The sequence below is a fragment of the Alligator sinensis genome, unplaced genomic scaffold (assembly GCF_000455745.1).
Source record: "Alligator sinensis unplaced genomic scaffold, ASM45574v1 scaffold570_1, whole genome shotgun sequence".
Taxonomy (NCBI): domain Eukaryota; kingdom Metazoa; phylum Chordata; order Crocodylia; family Alligatoridae; genus Alligator; species Alligator sinensis.
Window position 1 is genome coordinate 402,237 of NW_005841997.1, and position 22,827 is coordinate 425,063.

Genomic DNA, 22,827 nt, shown 5'->3' on the forward strand with positions numbered 1-22,827 from the left:
GCACTTTGGTTTCAGAAGGTGATGGACACGACCGCGTCCCGGCAGCTTTGTGCTCCGGCACTGGGTTTGCCTGACCCGGTGTGAGCGCTCCTGATCCCAGTGTAATCGCCTCCCTCCTGTTTCTGTGTACTTTTGTTTTTTAATGGGCGGCCCTGCTGTAGTATCTTTTTAAATAGAGGGCAAAAACTTTAAACCTCTCAAACAGTCACTTTTGGAAACCCATAGGCCTAAGGATTGACATGTAAAAATCAATGTAGACGGCAGTGGTGGCCAGGCCACAGCAGCAGGGGACCAACCTTTTTGGCAGGCAGGCCACAAACTAGTCTTGCTCTCCTCCAGTGCCTCCCTGCTCCCCTTCCCCTGTCTGGTCTGCTCTGCTTTGTGCATCTTGCCCGGTCTGCTGCAGCGTCTCTCATGCGCACGGACACACGCACCTCCTGCCGCTTGTGACACCAGTGCCACGCGTTGGCCCCCACGGCAGCAGGTTGCCATGTCTCTCACCAGTGACTTGGTGTCAGCTGCACTGGGACAGATCTGTATTAACAGGCTTTGGGTTGACTTTTTCAGAGTCTCTGTGAAGAGGTGTAAAGATAAAAGTCTGGAAGAGGCTCTTGTGCTGTCCAGGGAGGTGAGCAGAGAGTTATGGGAACTGGACGATGCCGACGTGCTTCCTTTAATCCGCTGCGTCCTTGCTTTCCAAATGGAGGCGACCTGCAGTTCCAGTTCTTTCCATAAGCTTGAACAGGTATGTAGCACTCTGCAGCAGCTGCTCCATGGCTCTGGGTGTGTACAAAGTAATTTTATGGCTACTTGAACAAGCCACCCCATTTGCAGGGGATACTTGCAAAACTATGACAGCACCTAGTGCTTCTAACACCCATTATTTACAGCTGTCAGTGCTCTTCAGTCACAGGTACTCACAAACAGCCTTACAAGGTAGTGGTAGGAGATCCAGTTTACATCAGAGGAAACTGAAATCGGAGAGATGTTTCCTGATGTGTCCAAAGTCACACAGCAAGTAACATGAATGGCACGTGCCTCTGGTGGCTGGGGGGCACGGCTGCGCTGGCAGCAGTGAGTGGGGAGCTCCCGCAGACGCTGCCAGCACTGTTGGGGGGGGGGTGGCGGCGGCAAGCACCGACCATGGGTCGGCGACCACCCACAGACACCGGCAGCGCTCCAGGGGCAATCAGGGACCACTCGCAGGCACTGCCAGCAGTGGGGTGGCAAGCAGCAACTGCCTGCAGGTGCTGCTGACAGTGTCAGCGGTGCCTTTTTGCAGGGGGTGCACAGCCACATGCACCCCCTACGCATTGCCTCAGCAAGTAAAAGACAGGGCTGGGAATAAAAGTTAATTTTGAAGGATCTGGAGACCCAAGTTAGATTCCTGCTTGAACTCTCCATTTACTGGGTGAACTTGTCCCTCAGGCACCATACAGAAAACTAGATACTGCATTTTAAATAGGGTCTCCCTTATAGAAGAGGTTTGTCTCTGCTTTCCCTCTAAAGAAAACTGAGGGGAGGAAAGAAAAGAGACTTTGCCCTGTTGCTGAACTACTTGTGCGTATCTTCAGTAGGAAAACAACAACTTAAACCAATGGTTCTCAACCTTTTTTGTACCAGGACCCATTTGTAAGCATCAGTGGTCAGTCTCGACCCAGTAGCCCTTGCTCCCAACCCGCTGTCCCCAGGCACCAGCTCCCTAGTGTTTGGGTGTGAGTGTGAAAAGCCATTTTCCCACATTTTTCTTCTTAAAGGAGAATCCATCTTTAAAGTTTCTTGATCCATTTTTAAAGTTTGCTTGCAACCCTTTCCTATATTTTTGCAACCCACAGGTTGAGAAACACTGACTTAGACCATATCGAGACAGAGAGATTGTCTCCTGGACGCCTCGCTTCTTATCTGAATGCCTCCCCTCCCCCACTGACAATCCGATAACATCTTATGGCAACTCCAGTAATTGCTATTGGCAAATTTATATTAGGGGAAAAAACCTGCATTGCATGAAGCTAAACATGAACCAGTGTCACTTACCGGTCTCTGAGCTTGAATAGCGAGGGAAGTTCAGGGCTTGTGTTTTGCAAACGTTCAGATAAGATTACCTTAAAGTGGTCCCTTTTAGCCCAGAAGATCACTGAGGTTAGCAGCTACACACAAAGAGGGGAGGCAGCACTAGGTGATCAGCACAGGCAAAAGTCCCTTAATTGCATGTGCAGATCCCTCTCTAGGATGACTTGGGTACAATGACGTAGTTAAAGCACATAATGCAGTAGTTCCCAGACTATGGATCGCACCACTAAATGGGGTCGCAACAGAAGTGGATGGGGTCGTGGTACTGTGCTCTCTCCCACGCCAGGTCCTGCCCACTGGCCTGCAGAGACCCAGGGCAAGGGTATTAGGGTGGGCAGCCTGCATCCTCACCTCCCTACTGTGGCTGTGCCACCTGCGGGAAAGGGGATGGGACGGGGCGGGCGGGGAGCCAGGCTTTGCACTCCAGCCTCAGTTGCTGTTGCTTCCTGCAGGCAGCAGCTGGGGCTCAGGTGCTGCTGGGGTGGGATGGAGTGGGCAGGGGGCTGCAGGCCCTGGCCCTAGGGCACCTGGGGAGAGAGTGGGGGGCACCAGCAGGGCCAGGGGGCTGTGGGTCGGGAGTGAGGGGCCCTGCTGAGGAAAAGTTTGGGAAGCACTGACATAATGGGTCGGGATGCTTATCCATGGTACTGGAATGACCAGACAATTAAACCTTTCCTTTCCCATACAGATCATTATGAAGTTGTCTGAAGGTAAAGAATCCCTGGTTTCTGAAGAAGTGAGCAAATTAATGAGGAGTCTGGTCAAGTGCAAACAGGTGAGAGATGTTTTTATTTTTAAAGAAAGGCTCAGAATGAAAAAGGAGGTCTCCATCATGAACCAGGATCTGCAAGCCTGAAGTCTTGCAGCTGTGCAGAGGCTGGTTGACTGACTTCAGCAGGGTACTGCAGGGGTCTGTTTGGCAGATGGAATTGTAGGTCAGGACCTTCATTCAAGGGCAAGATCTGAGCTAGTGATCCTGATGCAGCAGAGTTGCCAAATTGGGGGGTGTGGCTGAAGCCCATATATTCACTCCCGTGACATTTGAATGCTCATGCTATCCTCAATTGCAGCAAGATAAGTGCTAGCATACTCCAAGGGGCCTAAGCCATTGTCGCAGGTTTACCAACTTTTCATATATATAGCAACTACTCTTGTATACAACCAGAATCCTCCTGTTACAGCCTACATTGTTTCCTGCCAGTGCTAGAGATGTACCTAGGTTAGTGGCACTTATGTGTACCATCACAAGCTACTGTAATTTGTAACACCATAAGAAGAACTTGGTAGGAACAAGAGTCTGATTATAATGAAGGGCGCACATGCACCCCCCACCCCAAATCCCTCAACATATACTTCTGTTTATCAAAAATACATATTGTTAATCATCACTGGTGGGAGGAGAATACAGAAAGTGTACACAATAACCAGGTGATTTTAAGTGTGATATTTCATTCACTTAAGGGTGAATGTCAGTACTGCTCCTGATCCTTCAGGCCCTGAGTTGAGTAATCTAAGAGTTTTTACTCTGTTTCTCATCTGGCTGCGCATTCCCATTAGCATGGCTGAATTGTGAGCTGTGATTTTGGCAGAGTAGCTTGACAAAGCTCAGCAGATAGAGCCTAAATTTTCAAGTAAGCATCTAATCACCTTTTGGGTCCCTTATGTCTCATTGTTCCTCACATACAGTATCCCTGTTGCTCTGAACATGCATCCTGCAGTCCTCTTAAGTGTGCCTGTGCTTCCTCCTCCTTGCAGGTGCTGTGTCCTGAAGACCTCCAGACAGGTTAGTCTCAAAACAGTTCCTTACGTTTTTGGAACCCTCTCTTGGCCTCGGTTGTAGAGCAACTCTTAACTCTGGCACACTGAACAACATGCACCAAATGCCTGAAACAGTCCTCTGGCATTAACAGGAGAGTAAGGTTGAACCATCCTAAATTTTCATATGGGCTGAACTACCAGTGCACTGTACAGGTCTCAGGAGGAGATGCTAGACCTCTTTGCCCACTCGTTCAGACCAGATGGGAAACAAGAAGTATTGCTGAGGTCTTGATCCTACGTTATTACAGGCTGAGTATGGGCTCAACTCTGAGGGCACACCCAGCAAAGTCAAGACCAGACTAAAGACCATACACAGTCTACTGCCTGCTCTTCCACATCACTCACTGAGTCACCTGCAAGACATTTCCCTCCAATGTCTCAGTTCCCATATGCAAGATAAGGGATAATTATACTTGCCTTCTTCCTGGGGGAAGGATTAGCTAATACACAGCTGAGTGATGGAAAGTGCAATAAATTGCTACGTATAGATAGACATCCAGACGTAAAAGGGAACTTGCTGCAAGTCTCAGCCAGATCAGACCCCTCCATTACCTCAGGCTTCTCCAGTTATCCAAATTTACTTCAAGTTCCTTTAGTCAAAGAAGTTTTATTTTTGAAGCTGCACTGCTGACAATGAGTGGACCTTTGTACAGGCAGGGATAAATTAAAATGAAGAATGCATGACCTCTGGCCTCAAAACTTTTCTTAGCAAGAGAGAAAGTCTCTAGACCTGCATAAAACGGTAGGGCGCTTTCCTGGAGGAAGAGCAGGTGGATCAACTGGTTGTAGTTCACTACCGTGTGCCTATAGATACAGCTTGCCACCTCTGGTGTGTGCAACTCAGCATCTCCAGATCAGGTCGCTACCAGCTGACACATTATGCACCTTTCTTCTCCATATCCAGTGTGCATGTTCATAGAAGAAAGTCACCTGGGACGACGCTACTGGAGACACCACCTGTGCCTTTTGCTGCAGCTTGTAGCTGCCACATTTAATTCAGTGCTGCAGAACCCTACAGCAAGGAATGGGGAATGGGGCTACATCACAGTCAAGGTAAGAGCCATGCTACTTCTGCCTTTAAACCGATTTAAAAGGGGCAGTTAAACCATGTAAAAGGCCAATTTTGTCACTTGTATAAGTGCCCTAATGCCAGAGGAGACTATACCCCTTTAATGTCATCACCATTTACATTTGCAGCGACATATTATGTTTTAATGTCACACTGTACACATGCAGCGGGGTATGAATTTAAGTTACTTTGTTACATAGTGAAGTAAAACACATGATGTATTTTAGTTTGCTACATAAATTGCAGCAATACATCTGGAGAAGGTGGTGGGGATGGTGCACAGGGCACTGGAAGCCCCGACATGCTCGTGAAAGCTTGGGCTTGGCAGACTTCCAGCCCCCTGTGCACCATCCCCACTGCCTTTTCTGGCTGCCAGCTCACCCAGCCGCCGTCCAGCCACCTTCCCCTACTGCCCCAGAGGCAAGCCAGCCCATTTCTGGGCAGTCCTAGGCAGCAGGGATGGTGCATGGGGTGCTGGAAGTCTGCCAAGCCCAAGTTTCTCCCAGCACACCCGGGCACCGTTGGATCCGGCAGCTGCTGCCTGCGACCTGGGGTAGCACCTGCCTGCTAGCACCCAGCCCAGGGGCACCACTGCCGGAGGGAAGCACCAGGCCCCTCTGCAGCTTGGGGCTGCCCAACCCTGCAGCAGCTCACTTGGGCAAGCTTCACCAAGAAAAACAAAAAAGCAGCGAGGGTCCCGTCCCCCCCGCCCTGCCTCTTCAGCAGAGCCTGCCCATCTCTCCTGCAACCAGGAGGTGAGCAGCCGGCGGGCCCTGAGCTGTGGGGGGATCTTGGCCCTTTCCTCTGCAGTGGCAGCACCCACCTGCTAGCAGCCTGCCCGAGTGGCCACGAGGGGAGCCGCTGCCCTGGAAGGAAGCACCAGGGACCCCCGCAGCTCAGGGGCAGCTTGGCCCACTGGCTGCCTCCCCCCCAGCCGAGCTATGGCCAACTTCATGACGGGGGGGAAGAAGGAAAATCAGACCCCTTGCCCCTTTTTTCTTATTTTTTTTTCTCAGCCGAGCCTGCCTGCATGAGCTGCCCCTGAGCTGCTGGGGGGCGCGGTCCTTCCCTCCGTGGTGGCAATGCTTGCCGGGACTGCCTGGGTGAGCTTCTAGTGGGCAAGTGCCGCCCCAGGGCCCCCAGCAGCCCAGCCCATGGCCACGGAGAGGTGGGCAGGCTCCACCAGAAAAAAAAAATAGAGCAGCAAGCCCCTTGCTGTTTTTTTGGTTTTTTCCCTCTGGTGGAGCCTACCCGCAGCTGGGGGGAGGAGGGTTGAGCTGCCAGCAGGCTGTCACTGTTCCGTAACAGAGATGGAAGTCCTTAAATTGAAATGGTGGGTTTTTAAATCGACACAATTAAAAACCCACCATTTCAATTTAGAGAACTAAATCCCTATCATGTGTACAGGCGGCCTTAGAAGATGCTATAATCCCCTCCAACATGAGGGCAACTGGGACACAAATACCTAAGGGGTTAAAGATATTCCTTGCCACTTAGTGTTTTCCTCCAGAAGAACAGAAGGAAATAGTGAGTCAAAGAGGCTGCCCACAGTTGTGAGGAGGTGAATTGTTGGACTGTACACTGTCTGTCTACAGAAGCTGACAAGAGTTGCGTTATCTTTCTGCTTTCTCAGACATGCCTGCAGCTTTTCCAGGTAATGTCAAAGGAAGTGGCCCCTTTGGTCTGGAGTGAAGTAGAAAGCAGTGAAACCCTGCAGAGTATTCTGGGAGCTCTGGTGCAAGTCATCATGGGGAAGGTAATTATAGTCCTGGCAGGTATCTGACCCTAGCCACAATGAGAGCAACCAAGCTGGAGCTGTAAACCTGAGTTCACAAGAAGCCTATTTGAGTGGAGAAATTGTGTCCACATAACGGGGAGGGGGCAGGTGAGCCTAACAGTTTAAGTTGATTAACAAAAGCAGATCTACATTCTGGAATTCCTACTTTATAAATGGGGGGGAAAAACAGGCAGAAAGAATATAGTCTTCTAACAAAAGTTCCTGCTATGGAAAAGTACCAGCTCCTCATAGCTCCTGTTGATATGAGTGCAGTTCATGCAACAACTGTAACACTTAAGTGCGAGTAGAATGCAGCACTGGTGCTTTGTTAGGTGATAATTCCAGGCAACATGCATCCATGTAGGTAGGGATAGCCCTGTTGGCATGGTGTTTGAGGTGTCTGTGCAAATGTGTCCCCTAAAACACAAGTGAGAATGCAGAAAGAGGGGGTGGCTAGGAGTTGTGCCAGTAGCAGGTCTCCTGGCTTTCACTGTGTGCTGCAAAAAAGCACGGCCTAAGCACACTAGACTTTAAAAGTGCATGTGCCCTAAGCAAGTGGAAGAGTGCAAGAGATAGTGTTCAAATGGCCTCTAAGGACTGAAAGTTTTTTAAAAACCATGCATTGTTTCTTCTGGTGACTTCAGACAGCCAACAAGGACACCCGCCTGCTGGCTGGCACCGCTCTGAGCATGCTAGTGAACACTGCTCTCCAGCCAGCACTAGGAGCCAGGTCTGTGCTGACTCTCTTCCAGCTATTCAACCAAGGTGCGTGCTGGATCACAACAATCCTGCATAGTGCTAGGCCTCCCAGGGGTGTATTCAGGTGGACAAGCCTCATTGCCTCTATGGTGACAGAGGGGAAGTGACCTACCCATGGTTACGTAACAGAGCCCTACTAGCCTGATTCATAACAGGGATCTTCCATCCGGCTGAAGACACTAATAAGAACTAGATGTCAGGCTTCCTAATTCAGGCATGGTAGATTACACTCTGACCTTTTCTGCAGACTGAGTTCCCCCATCTGGAGTAGGATCCATATGAATTGAATGTGGGCAGTTTCAGTCATACAGATCAGTCTGAGAGCAAGAGGCTGCTTAACAGAGGCCCCAGCCTGCAGCCAGCTCAGCTTCACATTGGCCGTATAAGAGCAGTGCTTTGTCAAGCCATGCCAGGCATTAGCCTCTCACATTTAGAAGTATTGGAGCAAGCTTGGAAAATAGTCTGAAATAAACAGCAAACTGGAGACATCTCTACTCTGTTCTAATGTCATGATTCCATCTAGGGCCAGGAGAACTGAGGTTTGGGGAACTGAAGGTAGACACCTGTGTCCCAAGTCCAGACGGATTGGAGAGGCTGGTGCTTACCAGGGGTCTGCTAACTTGCTGCAAGAACAAAATCCTGAGCAGCAGGCTGGAGAGCCACCCACACCAGGTAGGAGAGATCTCTAGGTCAGTAGAGTGATCTGGGAACCCACAGGAGTGAGGCAGCTGGGGCGTTGGACTGGAGTTTTAGAAAGCCTTTCACCTCTTACACTGGGAGTCAGTTGAGCAAGTATTAGGGACGGCTCTAGATACTGTGGGCTGTCATCATCACTACTAGCGCAGTCCCTTCTTTTTACCTCAGCTGAGCTGTTCCACTCTGCACTTGCAGCATATTTAGCCCAGAGAGTTGAAAAATAAAAGTGCAGACAAAAACCTTAACACATGCTAGTCACATGCTTAAAATATAGCTGTGATCTACACAGGTCTTTGTTCTGCTCAGAGACAGGCAGTTTCCTCCAAGCCTGGGAGCATGCCAACACTGCAAGCTTGTGTCAAGCTATGGCACCCTCAAGACATACTACATGACTCTGTAGTTTAGAACCATCACTTACAACCATTTGCTGGTTAGAAATATCACGCGGGTAACCTGTATCAGAGTAACCACCCCCCAGCTGCTAGCTAAACTACTCACTGGAAATAGAAGCGAGGCCTGGCAGCTCCAAAGACACAAGACTCCATCCGCTGGGCAAAGCAGCAGCTGTCAGCTGACAGTATTAGAGCTTATCCATAGGACTGTTACAAGGCCCCCTAACCACATGCTTTCTTTTTTGTGTTGGTGCGTGGGATGGGGAGGGGAAGCAAACACCTCTCAACTGTAGCAGTAAAGGAAGGAGTGCTACTGTAGAGAGGGCCGTAGTCAAAAGATAGGAACATTTCATGTCACTGAAAAAGTGGTTGCCCCTGCAGCAGTGGTCAGAAGGCCAAGTTCAGTGGCCAAAGGATGACAAATTAGAAATGCATTTCTTGTCTTGGCCAGAACTTTGCCAGGTTAGCACATGACAGTTAAACCTGGCCATTTAGGGGGACATGTGAGGAAGCCTCCATGGAGTGGAAGTCTGAGACAAAATTGTTCAGAGGCAGGTTGATCTAGTGTATCGAAAGTATTGCCAGCTTTCATAGATTGTAGAGTCGGAAGGGACCACAAAGGATCATCATCATTTCTGACCCCCTGCCCCTGGCAGGAAGGAGGACTGAGGTCAGATGACCCCAGTCAGGTGTCTGTCAAGCCTCCTCTTGAAGACCTCCAAGGTTAGTCAGGCAGACTAGTAGCAGCAACTTGTGTAGCACCTAGACTAGCTCTAATCATGGAAGAAGCTTCATTGCTAGGGACTGTTTCAGGAAGGACAAAAACTAGAAAACATACTCTAGAAGACAACCCCCCTTCCCCAGGGACATTGCCACTGGTGACAGGATGAACTAGTCTTGCCCTCTTGGGACAGCTCAAAGTTTCAAACAACTCTTCTGAAAAGCAGCAAGAAAATCAGTTAGCCACACAAACAGTTGTAACCATGTTCATACCTGCTGTCACCACTGCTTTGCTGCATGGATTTCTTGTGGAGGAACCATGGTATTTGCAGCTTACCAAGTGCTTTTGCATAATGCTCTTTTTTGCTCTGCAGGCTTGTCTCTTGCTGGATGTGCTATTTCCAGTTGTGTACGCCCTGAACAAAGAGCAGAAAGATCATCGTTACTACTGTTTCCAAGGTAATAGGGATGTGGCTCCACAAGGAGTATTTCAGAGGCCAGCCACTCTCCCAATCCTCTGTTGCAGAAACCACAAACCTCCCATAGCTTTTTGGTGTGCTGCTCAGGGAGATGCATTTGAGGGAGACTTGGTTCTAGCTCACCTGTATAGCACATTTGAAGGCATAGAGGAAACATGACATTTGTTTCTGAGATTACTATCAAACCCTGCCTATAGCCCTCTATAAACCACCCATCTTACACATTTATACACTAGTCTTTCCCCTTTTTTTGGAGGGGGGGCAGGGAACCTAACCCAGTTGGGGCTCAAGGCAAAAAAAAAAGATATTTAATAAATGAGAAATCTTAAGGGAAGCTCTGTTCCAAGAGGCTGGCATTCCCTCAGCACAGAAAGGCTCACTCCAGCTAGAATGAACCTATTCTGAAGGGCTGTGTGTGAATTTTTGCTGCTTTTCTCTTGTACTAATCCAGTGGCTTTCAACCTGTGGTCCACAGGCTCCTAGGGGGTCTGTGAAAGATTACTATGATCAGTCAAATGTATGTGAATACCCACACTTGCAATTCAAAGGGGTCGTCACCTCCATTTGAAATTTCCAGAGGGGTCCACAAATGAAAGTTTGAAACCACTGTACTAATCTGTTTTGTGCCTTTAGTTTTCTCCCTCTGGCTACAACGCATCCAAGAAAACCTAACCACGATCTGGGAAGTGAAGGAGGGACGCATACTGGCCCAGAACTCTGAACTTCTTCATCAGCTGACCCAGTTGGTCTGGAATAACGCAGAAAGCCTGGTAAGATAAACCTTGTCCACATAGTACAGCTCATGCAGATCATACACACTTGCAGATACCAAGTCTCCATCCTTTCTCCTTTTACTTGGCCTGATCAATACCCCACCCTCCCAACCCATGTCACTCACTGTATCTTTGCAGAATACATCAAGTTAAGAGGCACACTAAATTGCCCTTACACTGAACCCCCCTGCTCTTCACCAACACATCTTGCTACAATACTCACTTTAAGGGTGGGTCACCTTAGAATTACTTGGTTTATCCTGGCTGACAGAGTCTGTTCTGTCCTTTTAAGGCATCAGTCAACCAGCTGCTTCCCAGCTCCAGTAAGCCAAATACTAATACCAACACTTATGCCCAGCAGTGCCTTACTTGGAGAGTAGCACCTCTCCATTGGGTCATGAAGTTAAGGAGTCATTTTATTAGACACAGACTCAGGCACATTTCACCATGCTACAGTGGGCACAAGAATGCTTCAAGGCTGCATAACTTTTGATGTTTACCAAGTAGGACAGAAAATCCATAGCAATGCATATGAAGTTCCTCTGACAGTTCTCAGCAATGACATGGCAGAAAAAATAAATCTAATTTCAGTCTGCATTTCTTTCCTGGTTGTTCAGGTGGAAGGGGTGTCGGAGTTTGTACACAGTTCTTTTCAATTTCTCCTGGAGATTTACTGTCTGGAGTGCAATCACTTTGAGGACCCGAAGAGACCCCTCTATGAACAATTCCTGCAGAGAATCATCCTGATGCCCTGGCAGGTCAAAGCAAGATATTTCCCCCTCTGCGCAGTTCTACCCTACGTGGGCACAGAGAAAGTAAGAAAACATGCTGGGGACGTGCTGCCTCTGAGACAAAGGGGTGGGCTAAGCTAGTGCAGCAAGCCAGAGGTAGGTTTGAAAACAGCATTACACAAGCGAGAGGGAGCAGCCCACACCAAAGGGCCAGATGAAAGCCACGCATAGCACAGCTTGTACTTTGTTGTTCCTCAGTCACTGCTTAAAGCTTGAAGGGCTCATTGGTGCATATCCTCCTCCAAGAGGAGGAAAAGAGCTTGTGCTTGGGTAACAAGTTTCCTTAGCGACCCTGGGAGGGAAGGGGAGGCATGGGAATCAATCTGTTTACTAGCATGTGCACCTTTGCAGATGCAATATAACTTACTCCATGCATCAGAGGCCTTAAACCTAGCAGCAAATGAAGAACTTCCTTTGGTTCACATGTTAGGGGCTTGTGCTTTTCTTACTTCCCTTCTGTGATATTGCTATGTATATCCAGTTGGCTAAAGTCCAGCTGTATTGTCACTGCTGCTGAGATCCATCATGAGGTGCTAAACCCTCATTCCTTCCACCACCAGCCTGCTATTCTGGATGTCAATTTGCACATCAATGCAGAGTTCACACAGTAAGCATACACCTCCTCCAGAGCAAAACCCAGCTCTGTGGGTACATCCAACTGCAGTCAGAGGGGTTGATGCTACAGGGGTAAGCACACCCATGCTGGCATTAGTCTACCTAGTTTGGGCACCTGAATCAATTTTGTTAGCAACCTGAATATAAACTCAGGGCTTGCTGAAGTCTGTTGTCTTCACTTCTCTTGTAAATGGCTAAGGTAAAGTTAGCCACAGGCGTGCACCTCTGTACTGCAGTCATGCTTCCAATTACGGCAGGCATGCCTGTTGTTTCTTGGCAGCTAGCAAAATCCAAGAGGTGAGCAGACTTTATTTGCAGTTTGTCTGGTCTCTGGATTTTTAACCCAGTCTGACTTTGGATGTATTCCCACCCTCTCTGATGTGGTAATCAGGAGATTCAGGTTCTCTCTCCAACTACCACCCGACCTCCCACCACACTGAGAACAACTAGTTCTTCAGAGAACAGACAGACGGAACAATTGAGCCATTGCAGCCTATAGCTTGGGGGAAGACAAGTTTGTCTTTTACTACTTGGCAGAGGATTTGAATCCTGTCCTTGTCTGTAAAAGGCACCTGTTACTGTGGAGCCGAGCACTGCTCACTGCTTATGTTAATCAGGAGGTGTCACCTGTTCTGGGATCACTCTTTCCTTGTAGGTATGCCATTATTCTAATGCAGCATCAACTTTAGCTGCTAGGTTGGTGAATAAGGCTGTGTCTATTTCTTACATGTATGAAGAGAATTCAGGGGGCTTCCCAAAGCAAACGAGGCTAGTAAATTTGCAATGATTTTTCTAGGTACTAGATACCTATAAGGATCTTCCTCAGCACCTTCTGAACTGCCTTTCTACTAACCACCTGTGCCCTGCTGCCTCAGAGGTGTACAAGGCTATTTTGCAACAGCAGCACAAGGAGTGGGCCAAGGGAAAGGAACAGGTTACAGAGGAGAACCTGGCTCAGAAGTGGGCACTGCACTGGCTGCCAACGCTCTCCAGTGCCTTGAGCTCCCCCGTCTCCATCCTTCAGAGCAATGCTTCCAGTTACCTTCTTGTCTGGACTTTGCGGCTGTTCCCTTCTTCGTATCCTTTACTCGCAGAGGCCTTCAGCAGCGGGGACACTGCTCAGCTCCGGGCCTGGGTCACTCTTCTGAACGTTCGGAAAAACATCACTGGGGTCTTACCATCTGATAGCGAGACTGTGAAAAGACTGTCCTGCTGCTTGCACTCTGGAGAGGAGAATGTTCGCCTGGCAGCTCTGAGCCTCCTGTGCGGCAGCCCCAGGACCAATCAGGCCTTGTCCGAAATGGAAATCCGTCTCCTGAAAGAATTCTTGCCACTGAACTTGAACTGCGACTCGTCCTCTTTCCGGCAGCTGTTTCAGGCCTCAGTGAAGAAGGCTCTGGTCAGGCTGAGAGACAGCTGTCTCTCTCAGCTGCGTGGCAAGATGCAGAAAGCAGCTAAGAAGTCGGCAGAGACGGATCCAGAAAGGCCACTTGCCCAAGCAGTGGGTGAGGAAGCTGCAAGCCGGCCATTTCCAGCACCTTGCTTCATGCTTTTTTATGAATCTTGCTCCTGTTCCCATTTATTATTCATCTCCTCCCACCTCAGGGTCTGCCACAATTAGTTTCCCTGCCTCCCCATGCAAGCCACCATCTAACACCCTCCTCAGTGAGACATCTGGGCTGGAACCTACATATACTGAAGGGATTCACTTTCAGTGAAAGCTGAAATCAGCCCCCTGCCCCCAATGCCACAGCCATCCTGCTATTGCAGATCTCTTCAGAGCACCTTCATTCTTGGAGGATCCAGTGCCCCCAACCGTTCCTCCCTCTGTGCAGCTGCTCCCAAGTAACCCCGAGTTCTCTTTCCACTTGCAGATTTTGTGGAATGGTTGCTGCAGCTCAGCATTTCATTTCTGACCCCAGGGTCAAATTACCAGAGGAAGAAAACTGCCCTGCTCCTCCTGGCAGCTGTGCTGGAGACCTGCACTGATACCTGGAGCCCTGAGAAAAAGAAGGGGCAGCCTCCTCGTGAGTAATAGTGTCCCGTCCCCCCCTCCCCAGGAGATTGCGTCCTTTAGAATAGGCCGATCGCATTGTCTGCTGCAGCCCCATTTGGCCCAGAGGGGCCTGCCCTGGGACTTCAGAAATAGTGATCAGCATTTGCCCAAATTAAAATGCTACTACATAGTGACCTCACCATATGCAGTATTCTGTGTGAGTCATATTAGGATCATTTCAGAGGAGTGTTGCCCAGAAATAATGCAAACCTTCAGGTGTTTTTATTAACTGAACTTCTGTCTACTTATTTTGGCCTTCCAAAATTAGAGTGCTATCAGTGAACCACAGGGTGGGGGGAAGACCCAGGAGGCTCTCTCAACAACAAGAATGATTGGTGAAGCCTAAAGTCTTCAGCCACCCAAAAGCTCAGCTGATAGAAACCAGTTTGCAGCCAGACCCAGGCTGAGTTAACTGGGTAGGAGAAGTAGAAATGATTGTTGTCTCTGAGCACCAATGTGCTGTTGCTGGAAACTGAAGCCGAACTGGAAACTCCATTGCCTCACTCCCTGACACAGGAGTGCCTTTTAGTTAGATAGCATCGCTGTAGTGGCTCATCTTCCCTGACCTGCATATTAGTTCTTAGGGTCAAGCTTGTCCAGTATCCTGTGGTTACCAGTGGGCAGCCAGATGCCAAGTGCTATCAATTCCCAGTGGAGCCAGAGCTTACTACTTCACAAGCATGGACTGAGCCCCCTTTTTTTTTTTTAAAGTAGGCTACATAGAGCGCAAATGAATCTGGCTGGTCAGGTAAGGCATGAACAGGTTTACCTTCAAGAACAAGGCCCAGAGTTAGGGCTAGATAGTCATATTACAGACAAACCTTTCAGCATGGCAAATCTCACACTTGAAGGGAGTTGCCTTGAGGAATTATTACCATTTCCAGCCAGCTGAAGGCCTTTGACCTTTAGCTTCTTATAGCACCATTTCCAGCCATGAGGAACTGTGGCTTTTTTCCAAGGAAGAGTATGATTGTTTGATTCTGATTTTTGTGCCCCTTATTTCTTGCTTTGCTCTGATGTTAGACAAAAAGGCTTTTAGCCAAGCTTTGCCTCTCACTTAAGCAGGACCTGGGCCAGTCACTTTGGATTGGAGATTTGCTTCTTAGCAGAAGTTTAAAGGAGCATGTTTGGGTCTTAACAATCCACGTTGGGAATAGTCCCAACAACCTCTCACTGGGAATAGTCTTCACACACCTTGCCACCCTACACTAGAGGAGTTGAAATTTCCCAGAAGAATTGTGTATTTGGCTGTGTTGTTACCCAGCTGAATTCTACTCTAGATCAGACTTTGGGCTGTGAGGACCCCCTCTTTCCCAGGGACTGACACAACAAGCCAGAAGCTTTTACTAAAACATGGGACTAGCTTCCTTTGTTCCTTGCCCCTGTCATGTAGAGCACCAGAGCCCAGAGAAAGCTTCGTGTATGCACCTTTACATCTTGTTGTTCTGTCTGTACAGAAAACATGACCCTGCTGCTGAACTGGTCCAGGCAGAGGGGCTGCTGGGACTTTTTCTCCCAGAGGAACTTGTTGGCATTGCTGAGCTGTTTGCAGGACAGCACAAACGAGGTAAGCCGCCTCCTGTCCCCAGCATTTCCACATTCCTCAAGTGAGGGCAGGTAGAAATAGGTACTCAGAAGCAGCTTGACTAAAAGGGATTTGGGCAGGACCAGGACTGGTTGCCTGCTGTTCTTGCTCCTGTGGCAGTGCCCCAGCTGCTACTGGTAGCCCGTGTTTAAACAATCCTGTTCCCTGCCACAGTGCTGGAGGAGAGTAGCCTTCAAGACCAATTCCTGCTACATTCCTACTTAGCATCTCATGTGCAAAATCAGCTAGAGCCACACTGTCCTACAGCATCCCCAAGGAAGAAGAGCAGGTGCATCCACTCAGGTGGTCCTGTTTGAGGGCTCAATGCAGTGCCAGAAGTTGCATGGCTGTCCCTCCTTGCTGTTCACTTCATACCTCACTAATCTGCATGGGGCTTCCTTCCCCACCACATCACTGCAGGGTAACAAGACAACAATGGAGTGCACACTTACTTCCAGGAATAAATGGGGCCTGAGTGGGCAGTGAAGATCCTCTCTTCTCTTGGCAGATAAGAGAATTGGCGTCGGACCTGCTCATCCGCTACTTTCCTCCAGTATTCCCAGAATCCATTGCTGTGGCTCTGTTTGAGTGTGCCCAAGAAGGTTTGAGCAGCCCCAGGGTACAGGAGGCAGAAGCAGGAGCAGTGTTGATGAAAACCATTCTGCAGAAGTATGGACTAACAAAACTTTCTCATTTAACCCAGCAGAAATTTAGCTTGGGATTGGAGAGGGTAGAGCAAAGGAGTTAAAAAGCTAGCCATGTGTCTACCCATCCAGTTTCCCCATGACTGGCTTAACTGTTCTTTGATCCTGTTCTCAGGATTTGACAAGACATAACCAGCCCAACTCGTGCTTAATCCTGTGCTTGTTGCTACACTCACAGAAGATAGATGTATAATCTGTGAAGCATCATTCTTGCCCCCTATTGCCCAAAGCAAAACAAGTGCTCAAGTTCATTCTCAGCATCTCAACATGCCTTGGTTTCCGTAATCAAACCCATTGTTCTTGTTTCCTTTTTGAATGAAAGGGGCATTTGCCTTAGACTCAAGAATTTAAGCATTAAAGCTGAAATCCTAAGGAGAGAGAGAAAAGCAGGAGATAGCAGTATCCAAGAGTATCCCCTTGGTTCCTGAAAATACCTCTATGGAGAACAGATACCCATATTTTAAGAGGCAGTATTTATAGTGCAGGTCAGGTGGTGCCAGGTAACAGTGGCCTTTGGTCTGAAGTAGCTGCATAAAGATTGAAGTTAATGGTGCTGTATGTAGCAATAGGCTGCAAGGCCTGTGACCTTTGGGATGGAGGACTGGTCGGTGGGCTATGAGGCCAGGGATTCCCTTTGGGACTGGTCCGTAATGGGAGCATCACCTGCCTCTCTCTCCAGGTCAGACAGCAGCATCCTGAAGAGATTATTCCCAGAGGCAAAATCAGCATCAACCCTGGAGTGCCAAAGCCTGTGCTTCACTCAACATCTCCTCTTCCTGCTGCAAGCTCACTATACCCTGGCTTGTCAAGACCTGTTGCAGGCAGCAAGCACTAAACCAATGCATGGTGCGTCCCAAGGCTTCAAAGAGGAGAGAAACACAGCTCCCACACCCCTCCCATCCCCAGTGAGCCTTTCAGCCATATGTTGTTTGTTTTGTCCGTAGTTCAAAAAAAAAAAAAAAGTCGTGCAGCCAGAAACAGGGCTGAGCACTGGACAGACATTCCCTCCCCCAGCAATTTCTAAACTTGGGGGACATGGGCCCAGTGGGAATTGAGTCACTGCAGATGGGTTCAAGCCTCAGCAAGGTCATGAGCTGACCAGAAGTGGGTTGTAAGGGTGGAAGTGGAATCATAAAAAAAAAAAACCTGCCCTAGCTCTAATCCCAAATAGGACACCTACATAGTCAGTGGTCTTTGGCACATCACATCACCTTTTTGTATCAACTGCAGCTTGGGGCTGCCCTGCTTACACTACACACTGAACACAGAGCCCAAGTATTTGAGACTAAGCATAGTACAGATGCATAGATTAAAACTGAAAGGTCTAGTTTGTCATGGAAGGGAAAGCAGGGGTGCTCAACAGAAACTGCAAGTCATCTCAGTGCATTTTCCAAGCTCTAGCATTCACCAAAAACCTTAGCCAAGAAATTAAGTGATAACTAATGTTTTCCATGCCAGAAATTCCCCAGAAACAGTAGTTTCTCCACATTTTTTTCATCCCAGCCATGGTTATAAACCTCTAATATTCTTACATTTAACATTTCTGGAACAGGAATCTTGACTTTCCACCTTTACATGAAATACATGAGGTATAGTTAATAGTATACATGTTTCATCTAAGGACCCTGTTTCCCCACTACAGGCTGCAGCTAGCTTCCACTGATGTTAATAAGGGAGGCTAGTGACAGTATCCTATAGGTAAGAACACCCCAGATAGCTCAACACTGTGGTAACTGGGCGTTGTTACTGTAGGACCAATCGCAGCCCTGCGGAGGTGTCTGCTCGAGGTACCAGAGGTGGCCGTCTCCATGTTGGAGGGACAGCGCAGGCAGAGCTGGCAGGAGCTCCTTGGCAGTTTGGTGACGACGCTGAGAGACATCGGTGCCTTCCTCATTGGGGTGCTACAAGGCAGGCAGGGGCCCAGCGCCAGCCAGCAAGGTGAGGTGACTCAAGGAGGAAGCCTTTAGCAGACAACAATCTACACCTACAAACATTGCAGCAGCATTGTGTCATACAGATTCCTCCATCCCACATGCCAAGGACTCTTAAAAATTGAATTGTAAAGTTGTGGCTGATCACAGATTCTCCCCTAATCCCAGCTGCCTTCACAACCCATCTGGCTCTTTGCAATAAGAAGCTGACTAGAGGCCTGTAAAAACTGACTGCTTGCTCTAGTTTCCAGCTGACTGTCAGCAGTAGAAACTCCTGCTTCCCAGGAGTCAACCAGAATGGCCCAAGGAATTGGAAAGGGGAGGCGTGCCTAAGACTGGAACAAGGCAGTATGTTGAGCAGATTGGGGACAAAGCACCATCTCCAGGGATGCAAGGGATACAGCAGCCCAGTGACAAGAAAGCACACATGCACGCAGATGGGAATCAGGGTGAAGAAGCATGAGGAGAACAAAACATCAGGGAAAGGGATAAGGACAGAGAGAGCCCCTTATTTTTAAGGAAAGATGATGTTGATATTTGTCTTTAAACACAGCATTGACTGCATTTACCGGGCATGAGGGAGTAGGTGGGATGACAGTGGCCATGGTCTGGATGGGAATATGGGTCTGAACCATAGATGTTTGCACTGCGAGTTGAGGTGTTCAATACATACACAGATCAGAACATCACTGGCTTCATTCTGCTCCCAGGGGTTTCAACGAGACCTCTTCCCCACCCCCCCCAATAACTATGCATTTCTTAAAGCCACTTCTCAACTCCCTTCACTTGGATTTCATACCCCTGACAGATACTGCTGTCTCCCCACATATCCCAACCCTGGCTAAAATATCTCTGCCTTCTTTTGCAGCTGCTGCTCCCTCATTTGCAGACATGGGAAATGCTATTGGCTCCCTTATCATGATGGGGAAAGGCCAGGAGCAGGAGGGGGAAGAGGACTCAGTTCTGCTGTCAGAGGAGCACAGCCTTATCCTGACATGCTGTTGGGTCTCGGTGAAGGTGAGAAGGTCCTGTAAGTGATTTGAAGCAAGCAGAGAGCAGGAGAACAAACAAGCATCTTCAAAGACCTTTTTCTAGAGGGAACGTCTTTGGGAACCTGGGACAGTAAGCAGAGCATGAACTCCTCCCCAGTACATGTTTTCCTTTTGTTTGACCTAGCTGTAAGATTAATTGTGCAAACTGAGCCATCAGCCTCAGAGGACAGCCAAGGCAGCATGCTTTCAAGAGAGGATACCCATTGTAGCTTCCCCTACTCCTAGTGCCAGAGCTCCTCATCCTGGGGGGCAAGGTCAACAAAAAGCCCCCTCATGGCTGCCTGCAAGCAGGCTACAGCTGCATCTACCTTCAAGTTACAGCAACACAAAAAGCCTCAAGTTTTCTATTAGGGTTAAGTACCAGTCCAAACAAACACACAGCTGGTTTAGCCACATCTCACTCACCTGAAGGTTCACCTCCAACAGCTGTCCAGAAAGCTCTGTCTGACTACTGCCATCTCCTTTTAAACCCTCTGGGCTGGTTTCCTATGAAGCTAATTGGGTCCAGCTACTTTAGGTGCCTCCCTATTAGCCCTCACCCCTTAGCATCAAAGCCCAAGGCTTGGTGGTTTTTCTTGCAACCCCCAGATGGGGAACATGACCTTTCCCAGACAGACACTCAGGACTGTTGTCTTTAAAGGAAGACAGTTCTTACAAGCAATTCATGCCGTTGCCTGATCCAGTACAGCTCCATAGAGCCTTTGTAGCAGTGTACTGTCCAGTATATGTATCTGTACCACAGCAGGTTTGCATCTAATGCTCAAAAGCCTGTGTGTAACTACCTAACTGCATCATAAACTCATAATGGCTGTGCTCAGAGGAGGTTATGGAGCTCTCCAAGTTGGACTGTCACAAGACACTGGCAGAACAACAGCTTTCACCTGCACAAATGCTGACCCTCACCAAAAGGGAAAGGTTTGCTAACTGATCATTTCCCTGTGTGGATCAGCACATTCCCATGCTGGCTACGGTGCTTCCCGTTGCTTGAGCTACTCGCTGAATGACATGGGGCCCAGGCTGAGCATGAACATTTCTCTGATTGGCAAGTTTGGAAAAGCAGGAGAGAGTTTTGCACCTTTTTGAGCAGCATGCTGCTGCCAGCAAAGAGCTGTTTCCTACCCACCCTCTGGCTGCTTCTTTAGGGCCCTCATGACAATTCATGTCTTTTGGCACCAGCCCTTAATTGTTCTCTTTTGCTCATCTGTGCATGCCAGATGGCTTTGCTCTGTCCATTTCCCCCTCTCTTTTCCTTTTGTGCATGGTTTAAACCAGCTCTTCAGGGCAAGGAATAGGTTTCCTCATTCTTGCCTGCAAAAGGGCTATTCTCATCTGTTTCTCTTTAGAGTTAATAAATATCTTGACAGACTTGCGTTGGCAGTCCAGTGTCCCTCAGATCTTGCCCTGTCCCTGTGCGACTGATAGAGGCATGTTGCTTCCTGCCTGTGTGGAAGCCATTTGGTTCCCAGACATTCACACGTCAGTTTGTAATCCAGGTCCTGATCTTGCCACCGAAACGCTCCTTCATTTCTGCCCGTCACTGTTCCTTTTCCGACTTAATGAACTTGGCAGCGTAACAAGGCTCTTGGAGCCAATTGAGCATACCAAGTACATCACCAGCACCAAGGAGGAAGGATCATACCCCTCAGGCTGAGTTGCTCTTTCACTCTCGACATGTGTTGCTTTCACTCTCAGGAAATCGGGCTACTTTTGGGAGGCCTTGCTGAGAAGTTTCTGCCTCTGGCACCATCTGCTGGGCCTGAGTTGCTCCTGACACTTCCCATCCTGAAGATGACAGCTAACCTGTTTCAGGAAATCCTGCGGAAGTGCCGGCATTGGGTAAGAACAGCTTCCTCCCTGGAGGGCTAAGGATAGAATAGGTTGTAGAATAATAGCAAATTAGGATTGAAGGGACCTCAGGAGGTCACATCTAGTCCACTGCTCAAAGCAGGACCATCCCCAACTACATCATTTCAGTCAGGGCTTTGTTCAGCCGAGCCTTAGAAACCTCCACGGATGGAGACTCCACCACCTCCCTAGGTGACCCGTTCCAGTGCTTCACACCCTCCTAGTGAGAATGTTTCTCACAATATCCAACGTAAACTTCCATCACTGCAACTTGAGCCCATCCTTGTTCTGTCATCTGCCACCACTGAGAACAGTCCAGCTCCATCCTCTGGAACCCCCTGCGGGTAGTTGAAGGCTGCTTTAAGTCCCCTCTCAGTCTTCTCTTCCACAGACTAAATAAGCCCAGTTCCCTCAGCCTCTCTTCACAAGTCATGTCCCCCAGCCCCCTCACCATTTGTGTTGCCCTCCACTGGACTGTCTCCAATTTGTCCACTTCCTTTCTGTAGTGGGGGACCCACAACTGGACACAGTACTCCAGATGTGGCCTCACTAGCGCCAAGTAGAGGGCAAGAATCATTTCCTTTGATCTGCTGGCAATGCTCCTACTCATGAACAGCATGTGCCCCTGGCAGCTGGCGGGGCATGGCTGTGCTGGCGGCAGCAGGAGCCCCGCGGCGGTAAGCAAGGGAGCTCCTGCAGACGCTGCCAGCAGTGGCAGGGGGGCATGGCGAGTGCCAGCCAGGGGTCAGTGACCACCCACAGGCACCGCCGGCAGCAGTGACCAGCAGCAATTGCGGACTGCCCACAGATGCTGCCGGCAGTGTCAGAGGTGGGGTGGCAAGCGGTGACCACCCACAGGTGCCGCCGATAGTGTCAACGGCGACTTTTTGCAGGGGGTGCACCGCCATGCTCAGGGGGTGCATGTGCATACACCCCCCTACACGTCACCCCTGCTCCTACTAATGCAGCCCAGTATGCTGTTAGCCTTCTTGGAAACAAGGACACACTTGACTCGTATCCAGCTTATTGTCCACTGTAACTCCCAGGTCCTTTTCTGCAGAGCTGCTGTTTAGCTAGTCAGTCCCAAGTCTGTAGCAGTGCATGGGATTTTTCCATCTAAGTGCAGGTCATGAACACACACCCCATAAATGAAAGCCTTCAGTAGCAAGCTACTCTGGAAGGATTTTTGTGACCTGTGTCCCTACCAACCCTTGGCCAAGGCAAACAGGTGATGTCTCCCTCTGAGCAATAATTAAAGCAGTGTACACTTCTCTCTTTTACTGCCCCACCTTCCTTTTGTCCGAGCAGTAAACCTGAATGTCTTTAATAGATATAGTTGATTACTTACACAGCTATCAGGACTTTGTCAGTCATTCTCTGAGACATATTGAATTAAGCCACTTCAGATGCACACAGTGTAGTTAGTCTCTATCTGATGACTCTTAAAAATTCTTTGAAACGTCTGGTGTCCCTGAGACTAGGTGGTTACTGATGATTCCTCATTTGAGACAGCTGAATGGTTTAGTTGGCTTACCTGATCCCACATGTTGGGAATTAGCTGCACCCACAGAGAGTCTTTTATTTCTCTGATGACCCTCTGCTTCAGTGGGTCATCATACAAGCCACCATGTTTGATTTCAGCTTGGAGCTGTGACTCGGGGGGGGGGGGGGGGGCGGCAACTCTGTTTTCTCTGC

General features: G+C 48.9%; 1 protein-coding gene and 1 long non-coding RNA gene across 2 annotated transcripts in view; one reads left to right on the plus strand and one right to left on the minus strand.

Annotated features, from left to right (window-relative positions):
* The first annotated feature begins 6 nt into the window (after positions 1-6).
* The window catches only part of LOC102375691 (thyroid adenoma-associated protein homolog), a 33,708-nt gene continuing 10,887 nt past the window's right edge, over positions 7-22,827 (plus strand). The window contains exons 1-19 of the mRNA XM_014518956.2: positions 7-18; positions 568-745; positions 2,759-2,845; positions 3,826-3,853; positions 4,793-4,941; positions 6,591-6,713; positions 7,379-7,499; positions 8,017-8,165; positions 9,676-9,760; positions 10,414-10,550; positions 11,171-11,368; positions 12,756-13,464; positions 13,834-13,986; positions 15,473-15,582; positions 16,109-16,269; positions 16,984-17,150; positions 18,057-18,242; positions 19,104-19,252; positions 20,980-21,123. Coding sequence (XP_014374442.1) covers positions 701-745; positions 2,759-2,845; positions 3,826-3,853; positions 4,793-4,941; positions 6,591-6,713; positions 7,379-7,499; positions 8,017-8,165; positions 9,676-9,760; positions 10,414-10,550; positions 11,171-11,368; positions 12,756-13,464; positions 13,834-13,986; positions 15,473-15,582; positions 16,109-16,269; positions 16,984-17,150; positions 18,057-18,242; positions 19,104-19,252; positions 20,980-21,123 — 2,901 coding nt within the window. The 5' untranslated portion in view covers positions 7-18; positions 568-700. The remainder of the gene's footprint in view (positions 19-567; positions 746-2,758; positions 2,846-3,825; positions 3,854-4,792; positions 4,942-6,590; positions 6,714-7,378; positions 7,500-8,016; positions 8,166-9,675; positions 9,761-10,413; positions 10,551-11,170; positions 11,369-12,755; positions 13,465-13,833; positions 13,987-15,472; positions 15,583-16,108; positions 16,270-16,983; positions 17,151-18,056; positions 18,243-19,103; positions 19,253-20,979; positions 21,124-22,827) is intronic.
* On the minus strand, positions 2,848-10,875 carry LOC112549931. Its single transcript, XR_003093564.1, has 3 exons — positions 10,777-10,875; positions 9,575-9,717; positions 2,848-2,982 (listed from the first exon to the last, which is right to left on the minus strand). It is a non-coding gene; the product is annotated as an uncharacterized LOC112549931 (long non-coding RNA).